The sequence below is a fragment of the Pezoporus wallicus genome, unplaced genomic scaffold (assembly GCF_028554395.1).
Source record: "Pezoporus wallicus isolate ANWC-B61680 ecotype Strahan unplaced genomic scaffold, APGP_CSIRO_Pwel_v1 contig_7673, whole genome shotgun sequence".
Lineage (NCBI taxonomy): Eukaryota > Metazoa > Chordata > Aves > Psittaciformes > Psittacidae > Pezoporus > Pezoporus wallicus.
In genome coordinates this window covers 81,572-106,570 of record NW_026639532.1, presented here as the reverse complement: position 1 = coordinate 106,570, position 24,999 = coordinate 81,572, and the positions used below count along the sequence as shown (strand labels likewise).

General features: G+C 41.0%; 1 protein-coding gene across 1 annotated transcript; it reads right to left on the bottom strand.

Annotated features, from left to right (window-relative positions):
* Positions 1-226: 226 nt before the first annotated feature.
* Positions 227-13,121, bottom strand: NUDT12 (nudix hydrolase 12). Its single transcript, XM_057414811.1, has 7 exons — positions 13,098-13,121; positions 12,385-12,598; positions 8,831-9,426; positions 7,769-7,936; positions 5,901-6,014; positions 4,274-4,473; positions 227-452 (listed from the first exon to the last, which is right to left on the bottom strand). The coding sequence occupies exons 2-7, from the start codon at positions 12,588-12,590 to the stop codon at positions 342-344; spliced, it is 1,395 nt and encodes a 464-aa protein (XP_057270794.1). The 5' UTR covers positions 12,591-12,598; positions 13,098-13,121; the 3' UTR covers positions 227-341.
* Between the last annotated feature and the right edge of the window lie 11,878 nt (positions 13,122-24,999).

Sequence of the window (24,999 nt, the reverse complement as noted above, 5' to 3'; positions counted from 1 at the left end):
GGGTAAGTGCAGGTTAAATCAAACAGGGGGAGTAAATACTCTTAAAGGGTTACTGACATAAAAGATAGAAAGTACTACATATTCACCATTTAAGTATGCCATTAGCTTAAAAATAACCATAGTTGATAGGACTTTCAGCACTAAATGTTGATTTTTATGCCAGGCAGAATTTAAAGAAAGGATAGGAAAAAACGAGAATGAAACAATTAAGAGGACATAAATAGTGTTCAAACAGGAGGGAAGGTCAGGCCTTTTAGTAATGCTGTGACTCATTCCAGTGGTGGACAGAAAAGGCCAAATCAAACATTCAGAGCTTAACAGCAGTAAATCACTTATTAGAATTAAAGATTAGCATTTATTCTAATCCAATGTTTTATCAACTGGTGTGCAATAGCTTGACTCAGTGGTACAAAGAATGACCGCTGGTTTCCTTTGACAAGAACTTCCATGACCTGCAATAAAGACAGATTTTTTTCTTTTTAGAAGACAGTATTATAAAGTACATCGAATCTAACATTTTATGAATGCAGGAATACTCTAATAATCAATCTGTCTATTGTTACTATAGCTAGTAAAGAGCCACTACCGTATTCTCCAAGACAGATGCAGAGAAAAAACACACGTGGTTTAAACCCAGTCAGGTAACTCGTTCGCTCACTTCCCCCCCTTTCTTGCCCTCCCCCTGCTCCCGGAGGGACGGAGAGGAGAATCGAAAAGAATGCAACTCCCACGGGTTGAGATAAGAACAGTTTAGTAACCAGGGTATAACACAGATCACTACTGCTACCACCAATGATAATAATGATAAAGGAAATAACAAGGGAAGAGAATACAACACCTCAGCACCAGCCGACCGATAACTCGCCCCCCAAGCCCGACCAAGCTCCGACCGATACCTCCTCCAACCCTGCAGTCTCCCAGCCCTTCCGGCTAACTCCCAGTTACATCCTGGGCATGACGTGCTGTGGTATGGAATACCTCTTTGGTCAGTTTGGGTCAGGTGTCCTGTCTCTGCTTCCTCCTGGCTTCCCCTCCTCCCTGGCAGAGCATGAGCCTCACAAAGTCCTTGGCCAAACCAAAACATCTCTATCAGTTCTGTTCCCAGGCCGAAAGTCAAAACACAGCACTGCACCAGCTACCAAGGAGAAACATGACTGCTACTGCTGAACCCAGGACATTATCCACCCCTTATTCCATACCATTCACGTCATGCTCAGATCCCACATTTTCAATATACCATCACTCTTATCTCAGTGCACTCTTATCTTAGTGCATGGACCAGTCCCTATAAAGCTGCTGAGTCCATCTGGTCCATGATGTCAGGCTCCATCTCTTGTAACAGTCTTCCAGAGCAGGAGAGACTGTGTGCAGTGTTCACACTCGTGAATAACCTGGGCAATAGTGTCCATTGTTAAGTCCACCCCTCGATCATGAGTCCATCTCTATGTTGCATCTCTGCTCTGATGGCCTGAAGTGCCATGGGCCCACCAGGCTCAAAATAATTCACTGTCCCCTTTAGCAGTTTCTGCAGCTTGTTGCTGGGGATACCATACAGCTGCCTTCCATCTCCGACGCTTCCAAAGCACTGGAGGGGCCCAGTGGACTAGATACTTGCCCATACTGTCCCACACACCCTGCCACTCATCACTGCCACTCATCCAGCCTTGGGGAAAACCTCTTGGTCCCCCTATATTGTCGTCTAACCCCAGACAAGACCCAAACCTGACTCTGCTTAACTTTTGAGATCAGACAAAATGGCTGTGGGTAGAACACAGTCTGTATGTGTGCCAACATGCTGATCCCCATCACAATCAGCAGGCAGTTCCCAAGGGTACCCAAAGACCATTCAAAACCTTCAGAACTCTCAAACGATGCTGCTGTACTTGTCACTGGGGCTGGTGTAGCTGCTGTGCTTGCCGGCTCTCCCACCACCAGCTTCTCTTTTCCTGAGTCCAGCTCTTCCTCCTCTGCCTTGCTGGGAAATGCTGCGTGGTCTCCTGCATCCTCCTGGGGCTCGGCGGGCGGCTTCCGGGGAATGCTCTCGGTCGTCACGGGTCTCGGCTCGGCCGTGGGGCTCGGCTCTTCCGCGGGGCTCGGCTCCTCCGCCGCCTTCTCCCGCTGCTCGGCAGCCGCCTCCTTCTGCTCCTCGACCTCCCCGACCTCCTCCACCGGCAGCCGTCCCCTCGCGGCCTCCGGCCCCGGTCCCGCCGCCGCTTGGTCCCCGGGGCCGCTCTCCCGGGCCGGTTCGGCTGCCGCCGGCTCCCGGGGCCGCTCCCCCTCAGCTCCCCGCAGCCTCACGAAGATGGAGAGTAGGGTGAGGGCCAGGACGGTGAAGAGCAGCCGGATGGCCAGGTACAAGTCCACGGCCACGTCCGTCCCGCCCTGCTGCTGGAGCCCGCCCGTATTACAAGCCATTGCCATAAAGCACAGTGAGACAAGAACCTTAGCCCAAGCCCCGCACTTGATAAACACTAACACAGCAAATACCGGCTCTAAGTAAGTTACAACATTCTGAAGCTGTGAGATCAAGAGAAACAACTCTGAGAGCCAATAAATCGTCATTGTGACGAGTGACTATTAATCTGGTCAGATCTGTCGTTATCTCAACCCTTCGTGCCCCACGTTGGGAGCCAAAAAGAACTGTCGTGGTTTAAACCCAGTCAGGTAACTCGTTCACTCACTTCCCCCCCTTTCTTGCCCTCCCCCTGCTCCCGGAGGGACGGAGAGGAGAATCGAAAAGAATGCAACTCCCACGGGTTGAGATAAGAACAGTTTAGTAACCAGGGTATAACACAGATCACTACTGCTACCACCAATGATAATAATGATAAAGGAAATAACAAGGGAAGAGAATACAACACCTCAGCACCAGCCGACCGATAACTCGCCCCCCAAGCCCGACCAAGCTCCGACCGATACCTCCTCCAACCCTGCAGTCTCCCAGCCCTTCCGGCTAACTCCCAGTTACATCCTGGGCATGACGTGCTGTGGTATGGAATACCTCTTTGGTCAGTTTGGGTCAGGTGTCCTGTCTCTGCTTCCTCCTGGCTTCCCCTCCTCCCTGGCAGAGCATGAGCCTCACAAAGTCCTTGGCCAAACCAAAACATCTCTATCAGTTCTGTTCCCAGGCCGAAAGTCAAAACACAGCACTGCACCAGCCACCAAGAAGAAGAAACATGACTGCTACTGCTGAACCCAGGACAGGATTATGTGTGAATGCTGACATTTTTGAGCTCAAAAGGGCCCCAAAGGATACCTTCTTTCTAATACAGTTCCAGAGATTGACTGTTAGTAAAATATTTAAGGTTTGTGTGAAGCCTTTTTATGGTAAGGACCACGAGATGGTGCTCTACACTCTTCCATAAACTACTCTTTTTTTTTTTTATTCCTCCACACGCAGTGCAGAAAGAAATGTGTTTTGTTCATTTTCTGAAGCACTCACAAAGCAACATGCAAGTACACTTTCAGTAGTTCCAGTTTAGTACATTTCTGAAGTACATTTATTTCCACCTCTAGACCAACTTGCATGTGACTGTATTCAGAACTGATATTAATTTAAAATAATGCTCTCAGTGATGTCAGGAATACACTGAGATTATAGTTAACTGACTTTGCCTTTAGGTTGACTTACAGAGCTAAAACACTAGCAACTGCTAGACAGAAGTACAGTGTTAAAAGTTTAGCTCCTAAGTAGCCTGTGGAAAAACCTATGAAGACTATTTGTCTAAGCAATCTTGCCTTTTTCCATTCATGAATTTAAGTCTCTCTTTCTGTGAAAGACTTTCTTTCCTCTCTTTGACTATATTTTAAGTACTCAAAACAGCTAAATGCAGAATTTCCTATTAATGCAGAGTAAACTCTGTTTTTATACAAAGAGTATTCAAACTAAGAATACCTCGGAGTTCAACACCAGTGTATTAACGTACTGAATGGAAAAAGACATTCAAACTAATGAATTCTCAGAGTTTTTACCTAAACCTCCCTCCTCACAGCAGATCTCATGGCATGCTTGTTTGGAGAAACTCAAGATGATGAATGTTATTAAATACTACTTCTGCCAAAATGAAAAATGACTTAGAAATTCCCGTGAATATCTGCCTTTCTCTTTGTTGTGTGTAATCTACAATTACAATATAATGCAATTGTAGACTGGTAAAATGAAGAGTACACATGCTTATCCAACTTGCTGAAAAATACCCAAGTATCTATTGTATGCCAGAACCTATACAGTCACAGAGTAATCGATACAAGAAGAAATTAAATTGAACTTTACCTGTTCTCTAGTGAACCAGCTGGCATCCTCTATTTCATTCTTGTCAACTTTAATTTCTGTAGACACTGCAACAGCTAAGCAGCCAATCATTAAGGAGGAGGGCATTGGCCATGGCTGACAAGAGACATACTGAACACGGCCAATTTTTACTCCAGCCTCCTCTTCTACTTTTCTTTGGACAACATCTTCTATTGTTTCACCTAATCAGAAAGGGCAAAGAACAAGCAGTTGATGAAAATACTCCAAGCCAGGATTACATTCTTTTCTTCTGGGCTTTGAACTGACTCAAAAGACTTGACAATTGCCCAAGACAATTATCCATAGAGATCTAGTTCACAGATCAGAGCACAGACCTTAAGCACAAGATACAGAAGTCTGGTAAAGTAAAACAAGCTACCAAAGCAAAATGGAACTTTGAAAATAAAGTATGATAATTCCTACAGCATAATATTTATTCCCGGAATTGACAGTTTATCATATGTGTAAACTATTATTACCAAACCTAAAATGTCAAAAATCAGGTAGGAAATACATTGTTCCTTTAACTACTTTCAAAATGCTGATCTGTTCATTTATGAATAGCACTGTGTTAATTTTTAGATTTTCTGTGCGATTGCAACAGCATGTTATACAACTTGAGAATCAGTATTTTAAATTATAATAGTAAGAAAATAGAGCCTCAAGAAGACTTGCACACATTTTTGCTTTTTATTATTACTTTGCCTGACTCATTCTTCATTGTCTTAATAAATACACACAATTCTCCAAACTTAAACTGCAATGGAAAGCTTTACTTCCATATTCATAGTAAACTGATAGATGCGTATGTGGAGTATTGACAGTAATAGACATATGCATACTTGTACTGTACTGTAACCACTGATTACAGACTCATTAAAGCAGACAGCCCATGCACCAGAGAACAAGGTTTTAGTTCAGCTATGTTCAGCTGATTAGAAGTTGCTGCTGAGATCTTAAATTTCAGTTTATATGCTTGAATTCAGTATCAGAAATAAGGCCAACAGAAGACAGCAAGCAGTGAAGAAATAAGTATCTTGACTTTTCAAATGATACTTGAATAACCTTATTCATGCTATGATTGTATTTCACCTGCATAAAGTTACTGAATATAGTCATACACTAGTTTTACTGGTGATTAAGATGTATTCCCAATATAAAAAGTTTTACAAGTTGTTCTGCAGCTTCTAATAATTGCAACTAATTCCAACTATTACTGCTGAATACAGCTAACAAAGTATCTGTTTTTCTTTTGAAGTGATACAATTTCTATTTTTCTCCCATGTAATCAATCAGGCTCTTAATGTGTAAGCATATGCTTAACTTTATGTTAACTTTTTAACTCTTACATTTCCTAAGCTAAAATCCCTTGCTAAATATAACCAAAAAAAGAGACCTTGTATATGTTTTAAAATGTCTTTTTTACTTAAAAATGTGATGAGAAAGCTATCTTAAAATTATATTTACTTAAGTTGCTTTTTTTTTTTCATAAATCGGCTGCTGGAAATATTTATTTGACATAACACCAAACATATTTCTATATTATTTTCAACGGACAATACTGGTATCTGAGAAAAAATATTTGGTAAGGGAAAACAAAATTACTCACCAGGTTCTACAAATCCAGCAAGACAGGTAAACATTCCTGGGGGAAACCTCTTCTGCCTACCTAAAAGGCAGTGGTTGCCATCTGGATGGATGACTTGCATTATTACAACAGGATCTTTAAGGCACATGAAAGGAACATATTTTAACATTTGAAGGAATTAAAGGCAGTAATAAATTTCAGCCTATCCAATACCAATGCATGCAAATACAAGTAAGATACCTTTAAATGACTGAGATTAGAATTGTATGGAAGCGCAGAGTAAGATACTACTTTATTTTGATTTTTTTTTTTTCCTCCTGCAAGGTATCTGTTTTGCAACACCTATGCTTAGTACAAGCAGTTTACTAGCCAAGGCTTAAAATGCAGGACATTAATTACCTGCAACCAAAGCACACAATCTGTTATGAGTACCAGCAATATTAACCTAGCTATGCAGTCACCAGATAGCAGTAATTTCTGCAGCAAAACCAGTTTACTTTCACCTTCTGTATGCACACAGGTATGATGTACTTTTGACTGAAATACCAAAGAACCACCAGATACTCCAGTTACAATGTAAACACTGAATAAACTTTCTGTTTATTGATTCATTGACCATTTGCTATCAAACTCTTAGCTGATGTTGCACTTTTACATACTTTCTCACTTCTGGTCATTTTCTTTTTCAGTATTGTTTAATACTTTCTTCTATTGGCATCATTATTTTTGTCATGCCTTTTTGCACACTGTTCATCTTTTCCCCTTTTTTATTGTTATCTAGCTCTTAAGTTCCTCAAGGTTTTGGGGTTTAGTTTTTTCTATCTCCCTTTGCCTTTATGTATTTCTTCTTCAGCTATTGCTTTACATGTTTTTTCCTTTCCAGAACACCGACATTTTCTGTATGAAAAGGCTTGATTCGGCAACCACTATAAAGAGTAATTTGAAAGACTTCTGTCCTGCTCAAACATATGTGCCATATAGCACAGTGTGTATCACGGAGTATTGCCGTCTGTAAACTTTCTACAGAGTTATCAATAGAAAATGCTGGTTCATCAGTCTTTTCTATATAAACCTACTCCTCTCCAAGTTTGTTGTGCTAGAGACTGTAAAGAAACAGGCACTAATATTTCAGCAAGTTTCACTGCAGTCTGTAAGACAGAAGAGTATGACAGAATTGCTTTTACTACTACAAAGATGTATCTACAGCATGTAAGAAAACATGAAATCCAGAAATATAATACACATACATCTAGAACTACAACTGCAAAAGAAAGGAAAGGGCAGGGGAAAGAATGGTGATTCAAATCACCAAAAGATCCAGGAAGAAGTGATAAGGTTTTTTTAGCTCCCTTGTTTCCCCATCAATAACACAGTACACTCCCTTTGCAATAGATGAACAAAAGGAGCTACAGAAGACTGCCTACAGAAGCTTACGTTCTGATGAGAAACAGGCCTGGCAGTTTGTGACTGACAGAGAATAACAAAAGGCAGTGAAGATATCTAATACTGTCAAAGTGGCATTACAGGAAAATGAGCACTGTATCAGAAATTTGATACAGGGCCAAATTTGATACAAAACTATTTCAACCTCAAACAGCTTGCAGCAAGTGAAAAAAAGGGGGGGAATTAAAATGTGACCCTTTGCTAATATTTATGGTGTTGGAAATTCTAATTAGTATTACTCCATTGCAATCAAGACTGGTATTGTCACAAGAATGCTTTGTCGCAGACTACTGTAAGAAAGAAAAGCCTGAACAACTTAATCCTGAATAGAGCTGAGGCACGCATACTCTGGGGGAAGACATGTATTAAGACCTGAAACAGAAGCAAGCAGCTGAAGTAACTAAAACGGAAACAAGCCACTTCCGTAAATCCTGCAATATTCTCACCAACTCTTGGATATGATGTGTTGTGAACACCTTGAAGACTGGGACAATCTTTTTTTAAACAAGTTTTCTTGTAACCCGCTTCTTCAATCTTGGTTGCACTCCCACATGTTGGGCAGAATTGGTAGCGGCTGTGCCATGCTAGAACAGATCTAGCCTGGGCTACTACTCCTTCAAAAGGATATATTGAAAAGACACAAAATCAATGACCAATTCATGTAAGCTTTTAATGTACAGAAAAAGCAAGTAGTAAAGTTTAACATAAAAAAAAAATCAAAGACTGTGGCTTGAATTGTTGAGCAAGTTACTCAGATCTTTGTAGCACAGCATGTGCAATAGAACACAGTACTACAACACCTACAGACCAAATTATGCATTCAGAAACAAATTAATCTGGATCAATAAGCTGTGTTTCTCACAAAAGCTACTTTATCTGGGCAAAGTGCCAGAATTACATATCACACCTTTTCCACATGACCATTTCAGGGCTACTACAGGTATTGACATAATAATATACTGCTGCATTTAAACTCCAGGTGCAAGCTTGCCCTTTATCCTCTTGTAAAAGCAAACTTGTTACAACAGCAACTGTTAACATCATCTCCATAATGACAGTCGCTCACTTTGGGATCCTGACTTTCCAACACTTGCTCATACTGTTTCCTTCTCAGACGAATGTCCAGTGCACTCTTCTCAATGGCTGTTTTGTTTTGTGTAATGGAAACTCAAGATTTTTTTCTTAGAACATTTATGCACATGTATCAATATTTAAATAGTAGCGCTTATAAAACCATAACAGTAATAGATTTTATGGTCCAATACTTGCCAATGCCACACAAAGGCATTGCTAACACCTGTGTATTAGCCTTTTGCAACTGCACAAGTTCTTACACACAAAATTACTCACAGAACCACTGCCAGGCTTTTAAAATGACAATATTTCTAAAGCCACTGAAAATACCAGATTCCTTTGCAGTGGTTTGTCCTTGCATTATATCTCAGTGCATCCCAAAGTGTATTTTTCTGAATACATGTTTGATAACTGCTGCATTTTATGCATCTTACCAGCTTCTCTTTCAGGTAGCTGCAGCAGTGCTGGCATTGGTGGGTGAAGAAAGGAACAGTCCTCATGCTTCTGTTTAAATTCTTCAGCTGAAGCAGAATCTATGCTAAGAGCAAACCAAGCACCTAACCCATCCTCTTCATCCTCTTGCAGAATTCTTCCATTGCAAGCAGCCAGCAGGTTCATGTGGAACTGAAGTTCAACTCCCAGAAAAATCAAGGTTCTGTCTTCAGTTTGATTCATGTACTGCTCCACATCCTTGTAGCATAGCCTGCAAAGCTTTACTTTTGACTGCTGAGAGCTCTCTGTTCCCCCACCCAAAGTAACCAAAGGACTTAGATTTGAGAAGAGAATGTACACTGCAGTTGGATGGCTTTGTTTTTTGCTTAGCCACTTGGTATCTGTTCTTTTATCACTCCTTCTGTCCAGAAGTGTCAAGCCAAAATAATTTTCATATTCCTCTGCTTCATTTGACAGAAAAGTAGGCCTCTGCCCACCCTTCACATTAGCCAACAAATTAGCTATGTGCTTGTACCCGCAAAATTTAGCAATGTCTAGAGCTGTCTGTCTTGATTTATTCACAATGGTCCTGTCACACCTAGCGAAACAGAAAAGAACAGTGGTTAACAAGATAAATATGTTGAGTCCTGATGCTGTATTATTCTTAATTACATCATATACGTCTGATACTAATTAAAGTGCAAGAACTTCCAGACAGTTTGTCTATCCCAAGGCTAAATACTTAGCATTATGGTAATAAAGACTAACCATACATCATTTTCTTTTGCTAAGGCAAGACACCAGTGTGTTGATCCACTCCAGATCATCATTTACCAAGGTTCATACATACTACAACAGCAATGAATTAATTAACATCCCACATACTGTATCATTAAAAAAAAAAAAAAGCTCAAGATCATAGACTTATACAATCATCTAGGTTGGAAAAGACCTTTAAGATCATTGAGACCAACTGCAAACCTAACACTGCCAAGTCCACCACTAAATCCTGTCACTGCGCTACCTACACATCTTTTAAGTACCTCCAGGAACAGTAACACAACCTTTTCCCTGGGCAGCCTGTTCCACTGCTGAATAACCCTTTTGGTGACAAAATTTTTCCTAATATCCAATCTGTTCTCCCCTGGAACAATATGAGGCCATTTCCTCTCTTTCCTATCATTTCCTCTCTTTCCTATCATTTCTCACCTGGGAGAAGAGACCAACACCCACCTCACTACAACCTCCTTTCATGTAGCTGTATAGAGTGATGGGGTCTCCTGTCAGCCTCCTTTCCCATACTAATCAAAACCGTAGTTCTCTCAGACCCTCCTTGTAAAGCTTATTCTCTACACCTTTCACCAGCTTCACTGCACTTCTCTGGACATGTAAATATCAACTTTTGGACTTTGAAAGCCAGGCTACAGGTCTATTCTGAATAATCACAAGTAACAAAAAAAAAATCAAAAAAACCAGTTTAACTAGCATTACTCCAAAGAAACATCTGCAAGCAACTTCAAAACATTTACAGTAAAATACGTACCATTAAATAAGAATCAAAAATACAGCCTCCCCTTAGTGAGAGAAGTAGCACCCTTACAACTGAAGTGCTGGTCCCTGAAGGGATCTGTTTGTTACCAAAATGTCTTCAAAGTGACACAGATGAGGAAACATTGCCTCACAATACGTATTTCTATATTAAAAAAATCTGATTGGCATGTCTACTGCAATTTTATTTTTTGTTAAGTCAAGTGGGTAAGCAAAATAGAAATTTCACTGTAAACTACAACTTTCACAGCAGATGTGGCACCAGACTCATCAGTTTTTAAAACTAAGGCACATGTAGCTGTCCCACAGGAACAACTGTTTTGAGATTTTATATTAACCTCAGTAGTTTCTGAAGGTGTTTTGAGTGTATCTTGGAAAAGCATTCAAAGCTTAATTTACAAGGTTTTGTGGCTAAAGAAACCACTTTCGCGCATTTACTATTAAGTCTCCTCTAGGCACAATCTTGTCTAATTTCACTTAATTTCCTATCTGTCAGCCACTAAATTTTGTTCTGAATTTTTATTACCCCATCTATCTGTTCATATATATGCAGACTGTGATCTGGCTGCTGTTCAGCATCCACAACACTGGCCTGAAATTTTTACATCACTAAGAACTTTTTTTGCAGTCTACAAACATTTCCTTCAGCTTTTCTCAAACATGAATACATAAAGTTGACTAGCTTTCCTGTATTAGTTTCTGGAATGTCATGCAATACTACCTGCACAGACATTCACATTTATGTATCCAGCAACAGTTATTTGTCCAAATGATTATTATGACTAAGCATTAACTGAGACCAATGAGGCCACAGTATCACCTCAGGAGCAATACTGAATTGCCTAAGAGAATAGCCTTGAAAAGGACATTTACACACAGATATTCACTCTGCTTTTAGTGTCAGCATAACTTAAAAAAACTGTTATCCTATTTACCAAACTGGTGAATCTCACAAAATCTCAAAAGACTCCTCAACATCCAGAGGATTTCAATCCACAAAATTTGGCACTGAGATACCCTCTACATGCTGGAATTTACTGATTACAATACAAAACCACAGTTCACCTGATATTCAATGACTGGCCCCAGCAGAGGGCACAGCATTCAGGTAAAACTGAAAATAAAAAGGATGGGATGATCACTGGAGGCTGTGGAACACTGTGTTTGAGATTACTCATAACCAGAAAATGAGCCGAAATTGCTTGGTTCTGATTTTTGGGGTGCAGAAAGGAAACAGACTTGGCTTGATCAATGTACATCTCAGTGGAAGCACACCATCTGACTTTCACCCTTTATGTTGAAATGTTCTCCATTTGAAATATTTGGGTCCTGACTTAATTTAGGCTTCAGAAGAATCTTCTTTGGGGTCTCAAGGAGAATGCTAAAGCATTCTTTGCTGAGTGTCTTTTGAAAGCAGAACTACAAGAGTTGACCTGAAGATAGACAGGTATAACTGAATGTTTCTAAGAGGCAGTGAACATGTTTGGTGTCATACTGACTGATGAAAATAATGTAACAACAGCTCAAGGAGGAAGGAGAAAGTGAACTGGCCAAAAAAATTAAGAGACAACTGAAACACATCAATCAGCAACTTTGGTAAAGGTCCTACTAAGTATGCTGTCAGATTGTCAGCAAACATTCTGTAATGTAGATACAGGTGGATTGCAAATAAAGTTTAAAGCAAAAGTTTAAGTGTAACAGCTGAATATACTCAATTTATTCTCTGTACAGTGGCTGAACAGGATACAATCTTTGTTCTGTTGGCCTCTGGGAGGAGTGACAATATACGCTTGAAGGCCAAAGGAATAATTTTAGAGATGGTCTTAACGAGTTTCTTAACAAATATGTAAGTGTCGTGACAGCAGAATCCAGTTAGAAACACAGTATATTGAATTTGAACCCTGAAGGTTCTGCTACCTGTCAGGTAATTTACTTTTCTGAGATCAAGTTAGTGGGTGCAAAGGGCTTCAGCTTAGAACTCTTCAACAGGATCTACTGAACAGCTTACCCTTCTGCAAGAAGAATCTGCACGACCTCAAGGTGTCCATTTCTGGCACCATACATCAGGGCTGTCCAGCCATTAGCTGCAGCTGCATTGATGAGTGACGGATAAATGCTGAGCAACGTTTTCAATCTGGCTGCATCTCCAACAGCAGCAAAATTTTGCAGCTGGGAAATCATGTCCTGATGGAGGTTCTTTTCAAAGTCTGTCATTGCAGCAACTAAGTTAAAAAGAAAAAAACCCCAAAATGCCTGAAAACATACCCACTATGAGGAAAGGGATTTAGGTGGCAGAATTAAGCTTAAAGATACACAGATAACCAAGTGTCACCAGAAGTACGGGCACAACAGCAAAACTTTTGTAGCATGACATTGTTATTCCTAAGCAAGCCAAAGTCCCACACATCTCCAAACACAACTGTTATCCTAATAATCAAGACTAGTTTTGGAGAGGTTTAAGGATTTTGCTACAGAAATGAAGCTTCTCTGAACGTGAAAAACACGCTCTGCTCTCCTCACTGCGCACACAACCAAGGCAGCACTCCAAGAAACAAGTCTCGGCTACTTTGGAACAGAGAAAAACAACGGCGGAGGGGGCGCCCCCGCAGGCCGCAGGGCTCCCCCAGCCACACACAGACCACTGGACCAATTGCGGCGGCCGCTAAGCCCGAACTGCACGCAGTAGCCGCGGCTCGGGGACGCGCACGAGCTGACACAGACCGGCGACGGCCTCGTAACGGCTCCCGGCCGGGCCACGCAAGCCACACAGCCCGGTCCTCCTCCGGAACCTCGCATGTACCCAGGAGCCTCGGGCAGGGGCAGGCCCAGAACCGAGCACGGGCCCTGGCCGGCGGCCCCGCTGCCAACAGCCGTAGGAGCCCCATTACCGTGAGCTCAATCTCCACACCAACCAACCTCCAAAAGCTCTTCTGTCTCAGGGGCGATAAGCGGCTTCTACCCGCTCCGCCCCTGCGGCCGGGGCAGAAGACCCGCCCCAGATCGGGGTTGTTCGTGGAGTTGTTACGCCTGGGCCTGCAGGTGGTGGGATGCACACTATTAACGGAGTGATGCTGCCAAACAGGGCAACATTGCTGGGCGGGTTAAAGAGCTACAGCCATTTTGTGCTTCAGGCAGAAAGCTCGGTGGTTACAAAAAGCAATAGAACTGTTCTTTAGCGCTGTGCTAAAGAATGGATCTTCAGGACTACCTTAACTTCCTGTAAATTCTATACACCATCCAGTTGAGGACATAACTGCCCAGGATCCTTTCTGACCATCTTTTCAGATCTTTGGTATCTGACAGCTGCTTGGAATGTTTTTTTGATCTCCAGAGGGCTGGTATGTTACTTCCTTGGCCCAAGAAGCAATAGAATGTGTTGTGGGAAGAGTGGAGCAAATGAGATGGCATGGCTTCCCTAACAGGGAAGTTGGAATGATGATGCAAGCCAGAAGATAGAGTCATAGAATCCACTGATTTGGAAAAGACCTTTAAGATCATCATGATGCTGAGAAAAACACCCTAAAGAAACTCAATGTAACTATTAAGTAGGTATTTGTTTATTCAGTGCTGGGCACGTGGGGGTTGCGCCTCTTAACAGGTGCACTCTGTCCAGCTTGTCACAAATTTATGTTAGTAGATACACGAGATTTCTGAGAAGAGGAGGGGTCCTTCTTGGAACTCTGCCACTCCTCCTTGAGCGTGTGTATGGTCATCTGGTGGTGGCTGATGGTGGTCGTGAGGATGAAGGCTCAAAGTTTCCTAGGTTGAACTTTTTACCTTTTCTCTTGGAGTATGCACAGTACTTTTATGCGAGTTTCCCAAACCACTGAACCAGTATAAGTCTTTAGCACACAAGCAGTCCTTATTGGCTTAGGCCTAGACAAGTAGTAACAAAGTTGCTTAATTGAATAACTGACCTTAGATATTACGCTACCTTTTTCTTAAAGCTGCTTTGTTTTAGTATATGGTTCCCTTGTCTTAGTGAATTTCTGTTCTCAGTCCCCTCCTTTTTCTGCAACTTTAGCAAATTCTTTTGCATTTGCACACAAAGGATAACTATTTCTTTCATTTTGTACCATATGAGGGGTTATGCAGTTATGTTTGATTTATTGCTACATAGATTCCTGCTAAATTTCTAGTTATAATTTTCTTAATGAAACCTAAGGTTATTCTTACTAGTATAATTATTAGGATAATTACAATCAGAGTTTGTATGTAGCAAGCCAACCTGTGAGAGAAAACACAAATCCTTGTAGAATTTTTTTGAACCAGGTAGTTTCCGTATTTTCTCTTAAAGCTCTACTGTCTCATGATGTTCTCTTAATTTGATCAATTTGCTTATTTAAATCTTGAGTGGCATTTGGAATGTGTATACAACATGTTTCATTTTTAATCCTAGAAAGCCACGCATTCGCATGTTATTTTAAAAGGAGTAGGTCTGATGTGAGTCTATGTTGCAATATCATCTTGGAAGTTGTCTGTAATTGCCTGTTTAAGTCCTGCAAAGCTTTTTGGGTGGTGTTTGCTAAGCTTTCTACCTGTTGAGTGAAGTTACATAAAACAAGTTTATTTTCTAATGTCGAGTATCCTGGAGCAAAAATAGCCTTTATAGTTCATAATATTCTTGTACTTGTGCTATGGGATTGCCAGTTTTCCTGATTTTCTCTTCTTACATGTCGCCATAGAGATGGTTGCAAGGGGGATTTTCTCCATAATGGATTTAATAATCCCAAGGTCCATTGTTTTGTTTTATCTATTATTTGTAAATGACTGGTCCACGTTCTATGACTGCCTATCCAAACAACATGACCTTTTGTCTTTCTAGTATCCTGGAGGCAGTTAATTAGGAGCCATGTATTGTTACTAGTTAAATGTGACCAAGTGTTGTTTAACTGCGTAGAGTAATGCCTACAAATACATCCTAATCTCAATGCTTGAGCAGCAGGCATTAATAGTTGTATCTCTGGTTCTGTAGAGCTGCAATTATATATTGTAGTGCAGTTCCATTGTGGCTTATTAACTGTGTTCTTCTTTCTCATTTCCTCAATATTACCATAACTCATCTCTACCTGTAATGGATCTTCAGGACTACCTTAAATTCCTGTAAATTCTGTACACCACCCAGTTGAGGACATAACTTCCCAGGATCCTTTCTGACCATCTTCCCAGATCTTTGGTATCTGACAGCTGCTTGGAATGTTTTTTTGATCTCCAGAGGGCTGGTATGTTACTTCCTTGGCCCAAGAAGTAGGAGGTTTAGTTACATTATGCTCGGTAACTGAACTCTTGACTTTTTTATAATTCAGAGAGTAATTTCATTCTGTACCTACCCATAGTAACTTGCTTTCATTATGTCCTTGCCACATTTTCCCAAATTTTAGTCACATTGATGGGTAAAATTCTCCATGGAAGTGGATTTCCTGCCTTGGTTGGCACTGGTAGACAGACGGTAATGGAGTATACGTTCTGTATTTTTCCAGACCCTTGAACTAGTTGCAAAATTGAATTTTCATTATAACCAATGCTACAGTCTATATACATTAACATTAGCAGCCATGAATTCATTGTCCTATATCTCTCTGGAATTTCAGTTGCAAAGGTCCTGTAGCTTCTACTTTCTAGTCTGTGGATGCCTTCTTTATTCTGGAATAATGGATCCAGAAAGGTTGTTCTTGGATCTTAACAGTTGTGAACATTGTGAGCAGCACTTGGTATGGTCCATCCCACTTCTCCTGAAGAAGGTCACCTGAAAAATTCTTAGCATATACCCAGTAAACTTTATGGTCTAAGCTTTTAACTTTGGTCTCTGATACTTGTTTATGGACTTTTTCTAATTGTTTACCCAAAGAGATCATATATTCTTAGAGATAGTGATTTTCTAATTGTTCTAGATTGTCATTATTTATTCCAACTGTCTCATATGGCTCTCCAAACAGAATTTTGAAAGGACTTAACTTTTTCTTAGCTCCCGGTTTTACACGTATTCTCTACAGAGTGATAGGGGGTGCCTGATACCAGTATAAATGAGTTTCCTGACAAATTTTAGCGATTTGTTGCTTAATCATATGATTCATCTTTTCTACTTGTCCACTAGCTTGTGGTCTATATGGAATATGAGTTGCCAGTTAATTCGTAATATTTTGCTAACCTGCTGCACTACTTGTGCACAAAAATGTGTTCCCCTATCAGATGAAATAACTATTGGTACCCCAAATCTGGGTGTTATTTCATTTAATATCACTGTAGTCACTTCTCTTGCCATATTAGGTCTACATGGAAAAGCTTCTGGCCATCCAGAAAAAGTATCTGTTAATACTAGTAAATGTTAATAACCCCCTTTCCTTGATAATTCAGAAAAATCAATTTGACAATGTTCTTCCAGAGTATTTCCTCTCCCTACAGTTCCCGTTCTATCTTATTTCCTGTATTAGGATTGTTTCTTAAACAGATCTCACATTGCTGAGTGACTTGTCTGATAGTAGTATATAAATTTTTCCCTGCCACTATAGTCTTCAGATATTCATATAAAGAGTCTTATTATGTTCATCTTTGACAAATTTCCGCATTTGATTACCCAGTATTATAACTTGCCCGTCCTTTAGATGAGCCCATCCCTGAGATGGAATTTGCCCCCATTTTTCTTGAATCTATTTCTGATCTTAATCTGAATATTGGACTTCTGTTTGATTTATAATTTTTTCTTCAGGAACTAGTGCCATCACCAAAGGCTCTTGTGGTTGTTCTGCCAACTGCCTGGCTGTATGATCAGCCAATTTGTTACCTCTTTCTGGATCAGTATCACCCTTAAGATGTCCTTGATAGTATCCAGTAACAACTTGTGCAGGTAATTGTACAGCCTTTAATAAACGGAGGATCTCCTTTGCATATTTAATTTGTTTTCCTTGTGACATTAACAAACCCCCTTCTTTCCAAATTGCCCCATGGGCATGAACGACTCCAAAAGTATACTTAGAATCTGTCCATATGTTAATATTTTTCCTTTTTGCCAATTCCAGTGCCCTTATTAAGGCAATGAGTTCTGCCTTTTGAGCAGATGTTCCTATTAGTAGAGGATTTGATTCAGTTACCTCTGTAGTGGTGGTAATTGCATATCCTAATTTACAAATTCCTTGGCAGACAAAACTGCTTCCACCAGTATACTAGGAATCTTGTGCTTCTTCCAGAGGCTCTTCCTTTAAGTCAGGTTTGCTTGAGTAAACAGTTTCTATAGTCTCAATACAGTCATGTTCCAGCGGTTTTGTAGCTTTTCCTTCAAGAAAGGAAGCTGGATTTACAATATTAGTGATCTGAATTTCCACATCATCTGACTTGACTAGCATTGCCTGATATTTTAGGAATCTGGATAGGGATAGCCAGTGATTACCTTTCTACTCGAGCAGTGCTGACACAGCATGTGATACCTGCTGTGTCTGACCCAAAGTAAACTTCTGGGCTTCTTCTGTATTCAGTATCACAGCAGCCGCTGCTTGTAGGCATCCTGGCCAACCTTTACTGACCTCATCCAGTTGTTCAGAGAAATAGGCCACATCTCTCTTTCAGGGCCCCAGTTGTTGTGCTAGGACTCCAAGAGCTATTCTCTGTCTCTCATGCAGGAAGAGCCAAAATGGTTTTGTCACATCAGGCAGCCCTAGGGTGGGAGCTCTCATGAGTTCTTTCTTGAGGTTTCAAAAGTGTTTTTTGCTTCACCTGTTCATATCATCTGCATGTTGTTGATTTTTAAAAGTTCATACAATGGTTCAACTATGATGCCATAATTTTAAATCCATAATCTGCACCAACAAACATTCCAAGGAAAGTTCTGAGTTCTTTCACTGTTTGAGGAAGAGAGGTTTAGCAGATAGCTTCCTTGCACTCAGTCCCCAGTGCTCATTGTCCTTCAGAGAACTTCATATCCCAGGTGGATCACCTGCTTCTGTACTAGTTGTGCTTTCTGTTGAGAGGCTCAATACCCGTTTAGTCCAAGAAAATTCAATAAACTTATTGTTCATTGAATACACTCAGTCACAGTTTCAGTTGCAATTAACAAGTCATACACATACTGCAACGGAACTCCATTTCCTTCAGGAGGCTTCCACATTTCCAATTCTCGAGCTAGTTGATTTTCAAAAATTGTTGGGCTGGTTTTAAACCCTTGAGGCAATATTGTCCAGCTCAGTTGAGTTTTTCTCCCGGTTGTGGGATTTTCTCATTCAAAAGCAAACAGTTTCTGACTAACTTGAGCTAGTGGGAGGCAGAAGAATGCATCTTTTAGATACAGTACTGTGAACCAGATCTGGTCATCTTGTAAGTTTCATGAGCAGTGTATAAGTATTAGCTACCACTGGATGTAAGTCTTTAACTATTTTATTAACTGCCCTCAAATCCTTTACTAGACAGTAAATGCCATCTGGCTTTTTCACTGCTAATGCAGGGGTATTATAATCAGATTCGCATTTGACTAATAACCCATCTTTTTTTATGAATTTATTGATCACATTCTCTATTCCTTTTCAATCTTCTACTTTTAAGGGATATTGTCTTTTATTTAGTGGACTAACTCCTTCTTGAAGCTTAATTATTATTGGAATTGCATTTTTTGATTTCCCAGGAACTTCTGAAGCCCATACCCCTGGATATATCTGATTAAAAATCTCTTCCACATCTATCTCAGATTTCTGGGGTATTTCCAAGTCTATCATAGCTACACTTAAAATTTCAATTAACTGTTCTCTTACTTTTAGTTCTTTATTTTCTTGTTTAAATTCAATGGTTGCCTCTAATTGTTCCAATAAATCTCCTCCCAACAGGGATTTGGGAGAATTTGGCAGGTATAAAGATCTGTGTATTCCAGTCTGTTTTCCCAATTTATATTCAAGGGATTTAGAGAAAAATGCCTTTTTCTGCTTGCCAGTAGCTCCTGTTATATTTACAAAGTCATTATGGTCACCAACTTTTGGTCTAGAACAGAGGACACTCCTGTATTGATTAAAAAATCAACTTCTTTCTCATGTTCCCCCAGTTTTATTTTAACCAGTGGATCTGTTAGGGTGTATGCTCCAGGTCCTCATCAATCTGTAGCAGCTACTATGGACGAGGAGCTTTTCTGTAATTCAGGGCATTCATATTTCCAGTGTCCATCCTTCTTACAATAAGCACACTGACTGATCCTCAGTTCATTCTGTATTCTCCCGCCTGCGTTTCATAGGTCTACCTCTGTCATGTCCTGATAACGGTCTTCCATTGTTACTTTGCTCTAACACAGCCACTGTTGCAGTTGCTATGACTCTCCTCTTTTCTTCAAAACTTCACGACTCTGTGATCCTCCCATCTTAGATTTTCACCTTTTTATCTTTGAAGAATTCTTTTTTCCTGCCTTCGAGAAAGTCTACCCTGTGCAAAGGCACAATATAGGCAGAGGTTAATCACCCCTAACAAACTGGAATGTGCCCCACACCTTTCACAAATTGGATCATTGGTTTGGTATAAGGATAATGGCTCTGATGCAAATATATCCCACAATTATTACAAATAGCAGCTATATACATACATGTATATATGTATGTGTTCTGGTTTTAATCTTTGTTAGACCTGTAAGTAGAAGGGTCCTCTTTTCTAAGCACACATTTGAAATTATATGGAAATACAGAAATAGTTTGAGATTTTGATGCCTTTGAGCTATAAATCCTTCTGTTAAATAACTTTAGAGTCAGTTTGTGTCCTGCCCTGTTCTCTGTGTGCTATTTTTTATTACTGTATGGTATATTTCCTCCTGAATAGTATTCCATTAAAAAACATACATTAATGTGTCATTTAAAATTTGTTTTGGTTCTAATTTCAAAATAAATTCCACCAAAAGTCCACACCAGATGGGTCCTCACCAGATCTGCCTTAAGTGTGTTTGCATGAACTGCTTGCATGTCAGGCTGTAGCTGGTGAGTCTCCAAAGTGCAGGCTCTGCAGAACACTTTTTTTCAGCACAGTGGTTGAGATTTCAAAATGTGTGTCCCTTTCCCAACCATGTGTCTTTATCACATTTGTGAACCACAGAAATGACAGTATTTAAAATAACAGGGATTGAGGGATTGTGCTGTGCTGTTCCTGTGCTGCTTACTTGTATTTACAGAATCACAGAATCCTAAGGGTTGGAAGGGACCTCAAAAGATCACCTAGTCCAACTCTCCTGCAAGAGCAGGGTAACCTAGAGTACATCACACAGGAACTTGTCCAGGCAGGTCTTGAATATCTCCAACATAGGAGACTCCACAACCCCCCTGGGCAACCTGTTCTAGTGATCTGTCACTCTCACAGTAAAGAGTTTTTTCCTGATGTTCACATGGAACCTCCTATGCTCCAGTTTACACCCATTGCCCCTTGTCCTATCACTGGACATCACTGAAAAAAACCTAGCTCCATCATCCTGACACTCACCCTTTACGTATTTGTAAACATTGATGAGGTCATACCTCAGTCTCCTCCAAGCTAAAGAGTCCCAGGTCCCTCAGCCTCTCCTCGTAAGAGAGATGTTCCATTCCCTTAGTCATCTTTGTAGCTCTGTGCTGGACTCTTTCAAGCAATTCCCTGTCCTTCTTGAACTGTGAGGCCCAGAACTGGACACAAAATTCCAGATGCGGCCTCACCAAGGCAGAGTAGAGGGGGAGGAGAACCTCTCTTTGACCTACTAACCACAGCCTTTCTAATGCACCCTAGGATGCCATTGGCCTTCTTGTCCACAAGGGCTCATTGCTGCCTCATTGTCATCCTCCTATCCACCAGGAACCCCAGGTCCCTTTCCCCTTCACTACTGTCCAGGAGGTCAGCCCCCAACCTGTACTGGTACATGGGGTTCTTCTTCCCCAGATGCAAGACTCTACACTTGCCCTTGTTGAATTTCATCAAGTTCCTCTCCACCCAACTCTTCAGCCTGTCCAGGTCTCGCTGAATGGCAACACAGCCTTCTGGTGTGTCAGCCACTCCTCCCAGTTCAGTATCATCAGCAAACTTGCTGAGGGTACATTCAGTTCCCTCATCCAGGTCATTGATGAAAATATTAAACAGCCCTGGTCCCAGCACTGACCCCTGAGGGACCCCACTAATCACAGACCTCCAGCTAGATTCTGCCCCATTGACCACAGCTCTCTGCCTTCTTCCTTCCAACCAGTTCTTGATCCACCTCACTACCTGATCATCAAGCCCACACTTCCTCAGCTTATCTATGAGGATGCTGTGGGAGACAGTATCAAATGCCTTACTGAAATCAAGAAAAAACACATCTACCGCTCTACCATCATCCATCCACCTAGTTACTTCCTCGTAGAAGGGTATAAGGTTGGTCAAACATGACTTCCCCTTGGTAAAGCTGTGTTGGCTGCTCTTAATGACCCCCTCATCTTTGATATGTCTAGAGATGGTGTCAAGAATAAATTGTTCCATCACCTTTCCAGGGATGGAGGTAAGGCTGACTGGTCTATAATTACCGGGGTCCTCCTTCTTGCCCTTCTTATAGACTGGCGTGACATTTGCCATCCTCCAATCCTCAGGCACCTCTCCTGTTTCTCACGACTTACCAAAGATGATGGAGAGTGGCTCAGCAATGACCTCCACCAGCTCCCTCAGCACCCGTGGGTGTATTCCATCCGGACCCATCGATTTATAGATGTCCAGTTTGTTTAACTGATCCCTAACCGAATCCTCATCTACCAAAGCAAACTCCTTTATCCTGACTCCTTCTGCGGCTACAGGAATTTGAGTCCCCCGGGGAGAGTCTGCAGGAGTAAAGACAGAGGCAAAGAAGGGATTCAACACCTCTGCGTTCTTTATATCCTCTGTCTCCAGGGCACCCACCTCATTCATCAGTGGACCTATACTGCTTCTTGTGTTAGTTTTATTCGCTATGTATTTGAAGAAGCCCTTTCTATTGTCCTTGACCCGACTTGCCAGATTAAGTTCCAAGGAGGCCTTAGCTGTCCTAATTGCTTCCCTACATCCTCTAACAGCTGTCCTATATTCCTCCCAAGTGGCCAGCCCCTCCTTCCATAATCCATAGATTCTCTTTTTCCGCATGAGTTTGCCCAGCAGTTCCTTGTTTAACCATGCTGGTCTCCTGGCTCCCCTACTTGACTTCCTATTATTAACCTACTAGTAAACATTCCTAGTATTAACCTACTCCTCAAGGGCAGTGTCATTTCTGAATCACTAGTAGTATTGCAGAAAGTTGGGAATGTATATTAAAAAATAAATAATCAAAGGAAGCAGGTTTTAGTTGCTCGTGGGTGGACACATTCTCCATGTCCTGACATTATGTCAGCAGTCCCAACTTGTGCAATTTTAAGTACTTCAGGTTGAATTTGTTCTGTGTCCCACTGCATCATTGCAAAAATAATGCAGTACCCTTTGTTTTAGATATCATTAACTGTAATAAAAAAGTGAATGGGTATTTTACATGATCATAACATACCAACCTGTGAGTTTGAGAATGTTTTAGTTCTGTTAACAGGTTTAGTTATTGTGCTGGATTAAATGTTACAAATTCTTATGAATATATAGAATTTATTTAATCATAGAATCATAGAATCATAGAATAGTTAGGGTTGGAAAGGACCTTAAGATCATCTAGTTCCACCCCCCTGCCATGGGCAGGGACACAGATTGCTGAGCTGTATTTTCTAAGAGCTATTTAATAGTTCTTTAGAATTAAAACATGGGATGGCAACTTGCTTTAACAGCTTTTTTTTTTCTTTTTTTCCTTTAATGTTTTCAATATCTAAGTAAAGCTAACTGAGAAAGTCAAAGTGGTGCCAGATTTGAGTGTACCATTGAATTTTGTAGTAAATAAATAAATAAATACTGGCCAGCATAGGGTTTGATTTAACTGAGTCTCCTAGCTCTATAGTAGTGGGGAGCACTGTTCTAAGGACGTATTTGTATGGCTTCTGGAGTCTGAGGAAGGTTGTCAGTGTAAAAATGGAAATAGATGCTTGCCACTAATTTACTGTGAAAAACACTCCGGTGGCTCAGTATTGATAGTGACTAATGATAGTCTTTTCAAAATGCTTGCTGATTACTGCAGTCAGCAAAGAGGGAGTAATATCTGAATACCTTGATGCCCTATTCATTTTGTTCTGCAGCCTATATTAAAAACTGCATGTGCTGTAAAGAATGTACCAGAGTACTGTTGGGAGCACTGCAGTGTGTGGGCAAAAGAGAGTTGGATGTCCTGCAAGAAGTGAGACTCCTCTTAGCCTAAAAGATGGGAAAATGATAGTACAAATGTGAGAAAAGCAGTCCGAAGTATTGATCCCCAGTTGTTTCATAATGTTGCCTGCAAAATCATAGCAGTATGGTTATTGTTCAAACAAGCTTTTAGTATAACTGTGGAGAAGTTGCAGAAGAGATCAGTCCGAGCCAGAAAGTGCTGGAAGTTTAGGTTGTAACAGAGGATGTAGCTGTCCAGGGATTCCAAATGCCTGAAGGGTCAGAAAAAAAAAAATCTTAAGAAACTTGAAGAGAATATTCTGAACTTCCTCTGCTTGAAGTGGGTGTAGTATATATAAGGAAAATTAACGTCTGAATGTATGACTCGTGACCTTCCCTCACCGAACAGTCTTAGAAGCAGTATATATGGGATCTTACTGTTTGAAACTCTCAAAGCCTGTGTGTCTCTCCCAAGTATTAGTTAAAAGATGACTGCAAAAAGAAATGTCACTATGGAGTACTGAATTTGGAATATGATTTTTCATTTTATTAATTCATACTGTTGCACCTCATGTGCAAGCAGGAAGTATTTTTCTCAGTTGGGTCAGTGTAATTACACCTTGCTGTAGGATGCAGATCATAGAGTCATATGATAGTTTGTGTTGGAAGGGACCTTGAAGCTCATCCAGTTCCACCCCCCTGCCATGGGGAGTGACACCTTCCGGTAGACCAGGTTGCTCCAAGCCCCGTCCAGCCTGCCTTGAACACTGCCAGTGATGGCGCAGCCGCAGCTTCTCTGGGTGTTGTGGTTTAAGCCCAGCTGGTAACTCAGAACCACACAGCTGTTCACTCACCTGAACATCCTCCCTGCTCCCCTTTGGGGAGGATGGTGAGGAAAATTGAAAGAATGTAACTCCCACGGGTTGAGATAAGAAGAGTCCAGTAACTAAGGTATAACACAAAACCACTACTGCTACCGCCAACAATAATAATGATAAGGGAAATAACAAGGGGACAGAATATAAAACTAAAAGGAAAACAGTAAAAACAAGTGATGCACAACACAGTTGCTCACCACTCTCCTATCGATACCCAGCCCAACCCCAGCAGAGATTTAGGCCTTCTGAGTGACTTCCTCCAGTTTATATAATGGGCACGACGTGCTGTGGTATGGAATACCCTTTGGCTAGTCTGGGTAAAGTGTCCTGTCTCTACTTCCTCATGGCCTCCCCTCCTCCCTGGCAGAGCTAGGACTTAGAAAGGCCTTGGTTGGAGTAAACATTACTCAGCAACAACTAAAAACATCACTGTTATCAGTGTTGTTCCCAGGCTGAAAGTCAAAACCAGAGCACTGCACCAGCCACTATGAGCAAAAAAAAAGAACTGTTGCAGGTGAACCCAGAACGCTGGGCAGCCTGTACCAGTGCCTCAC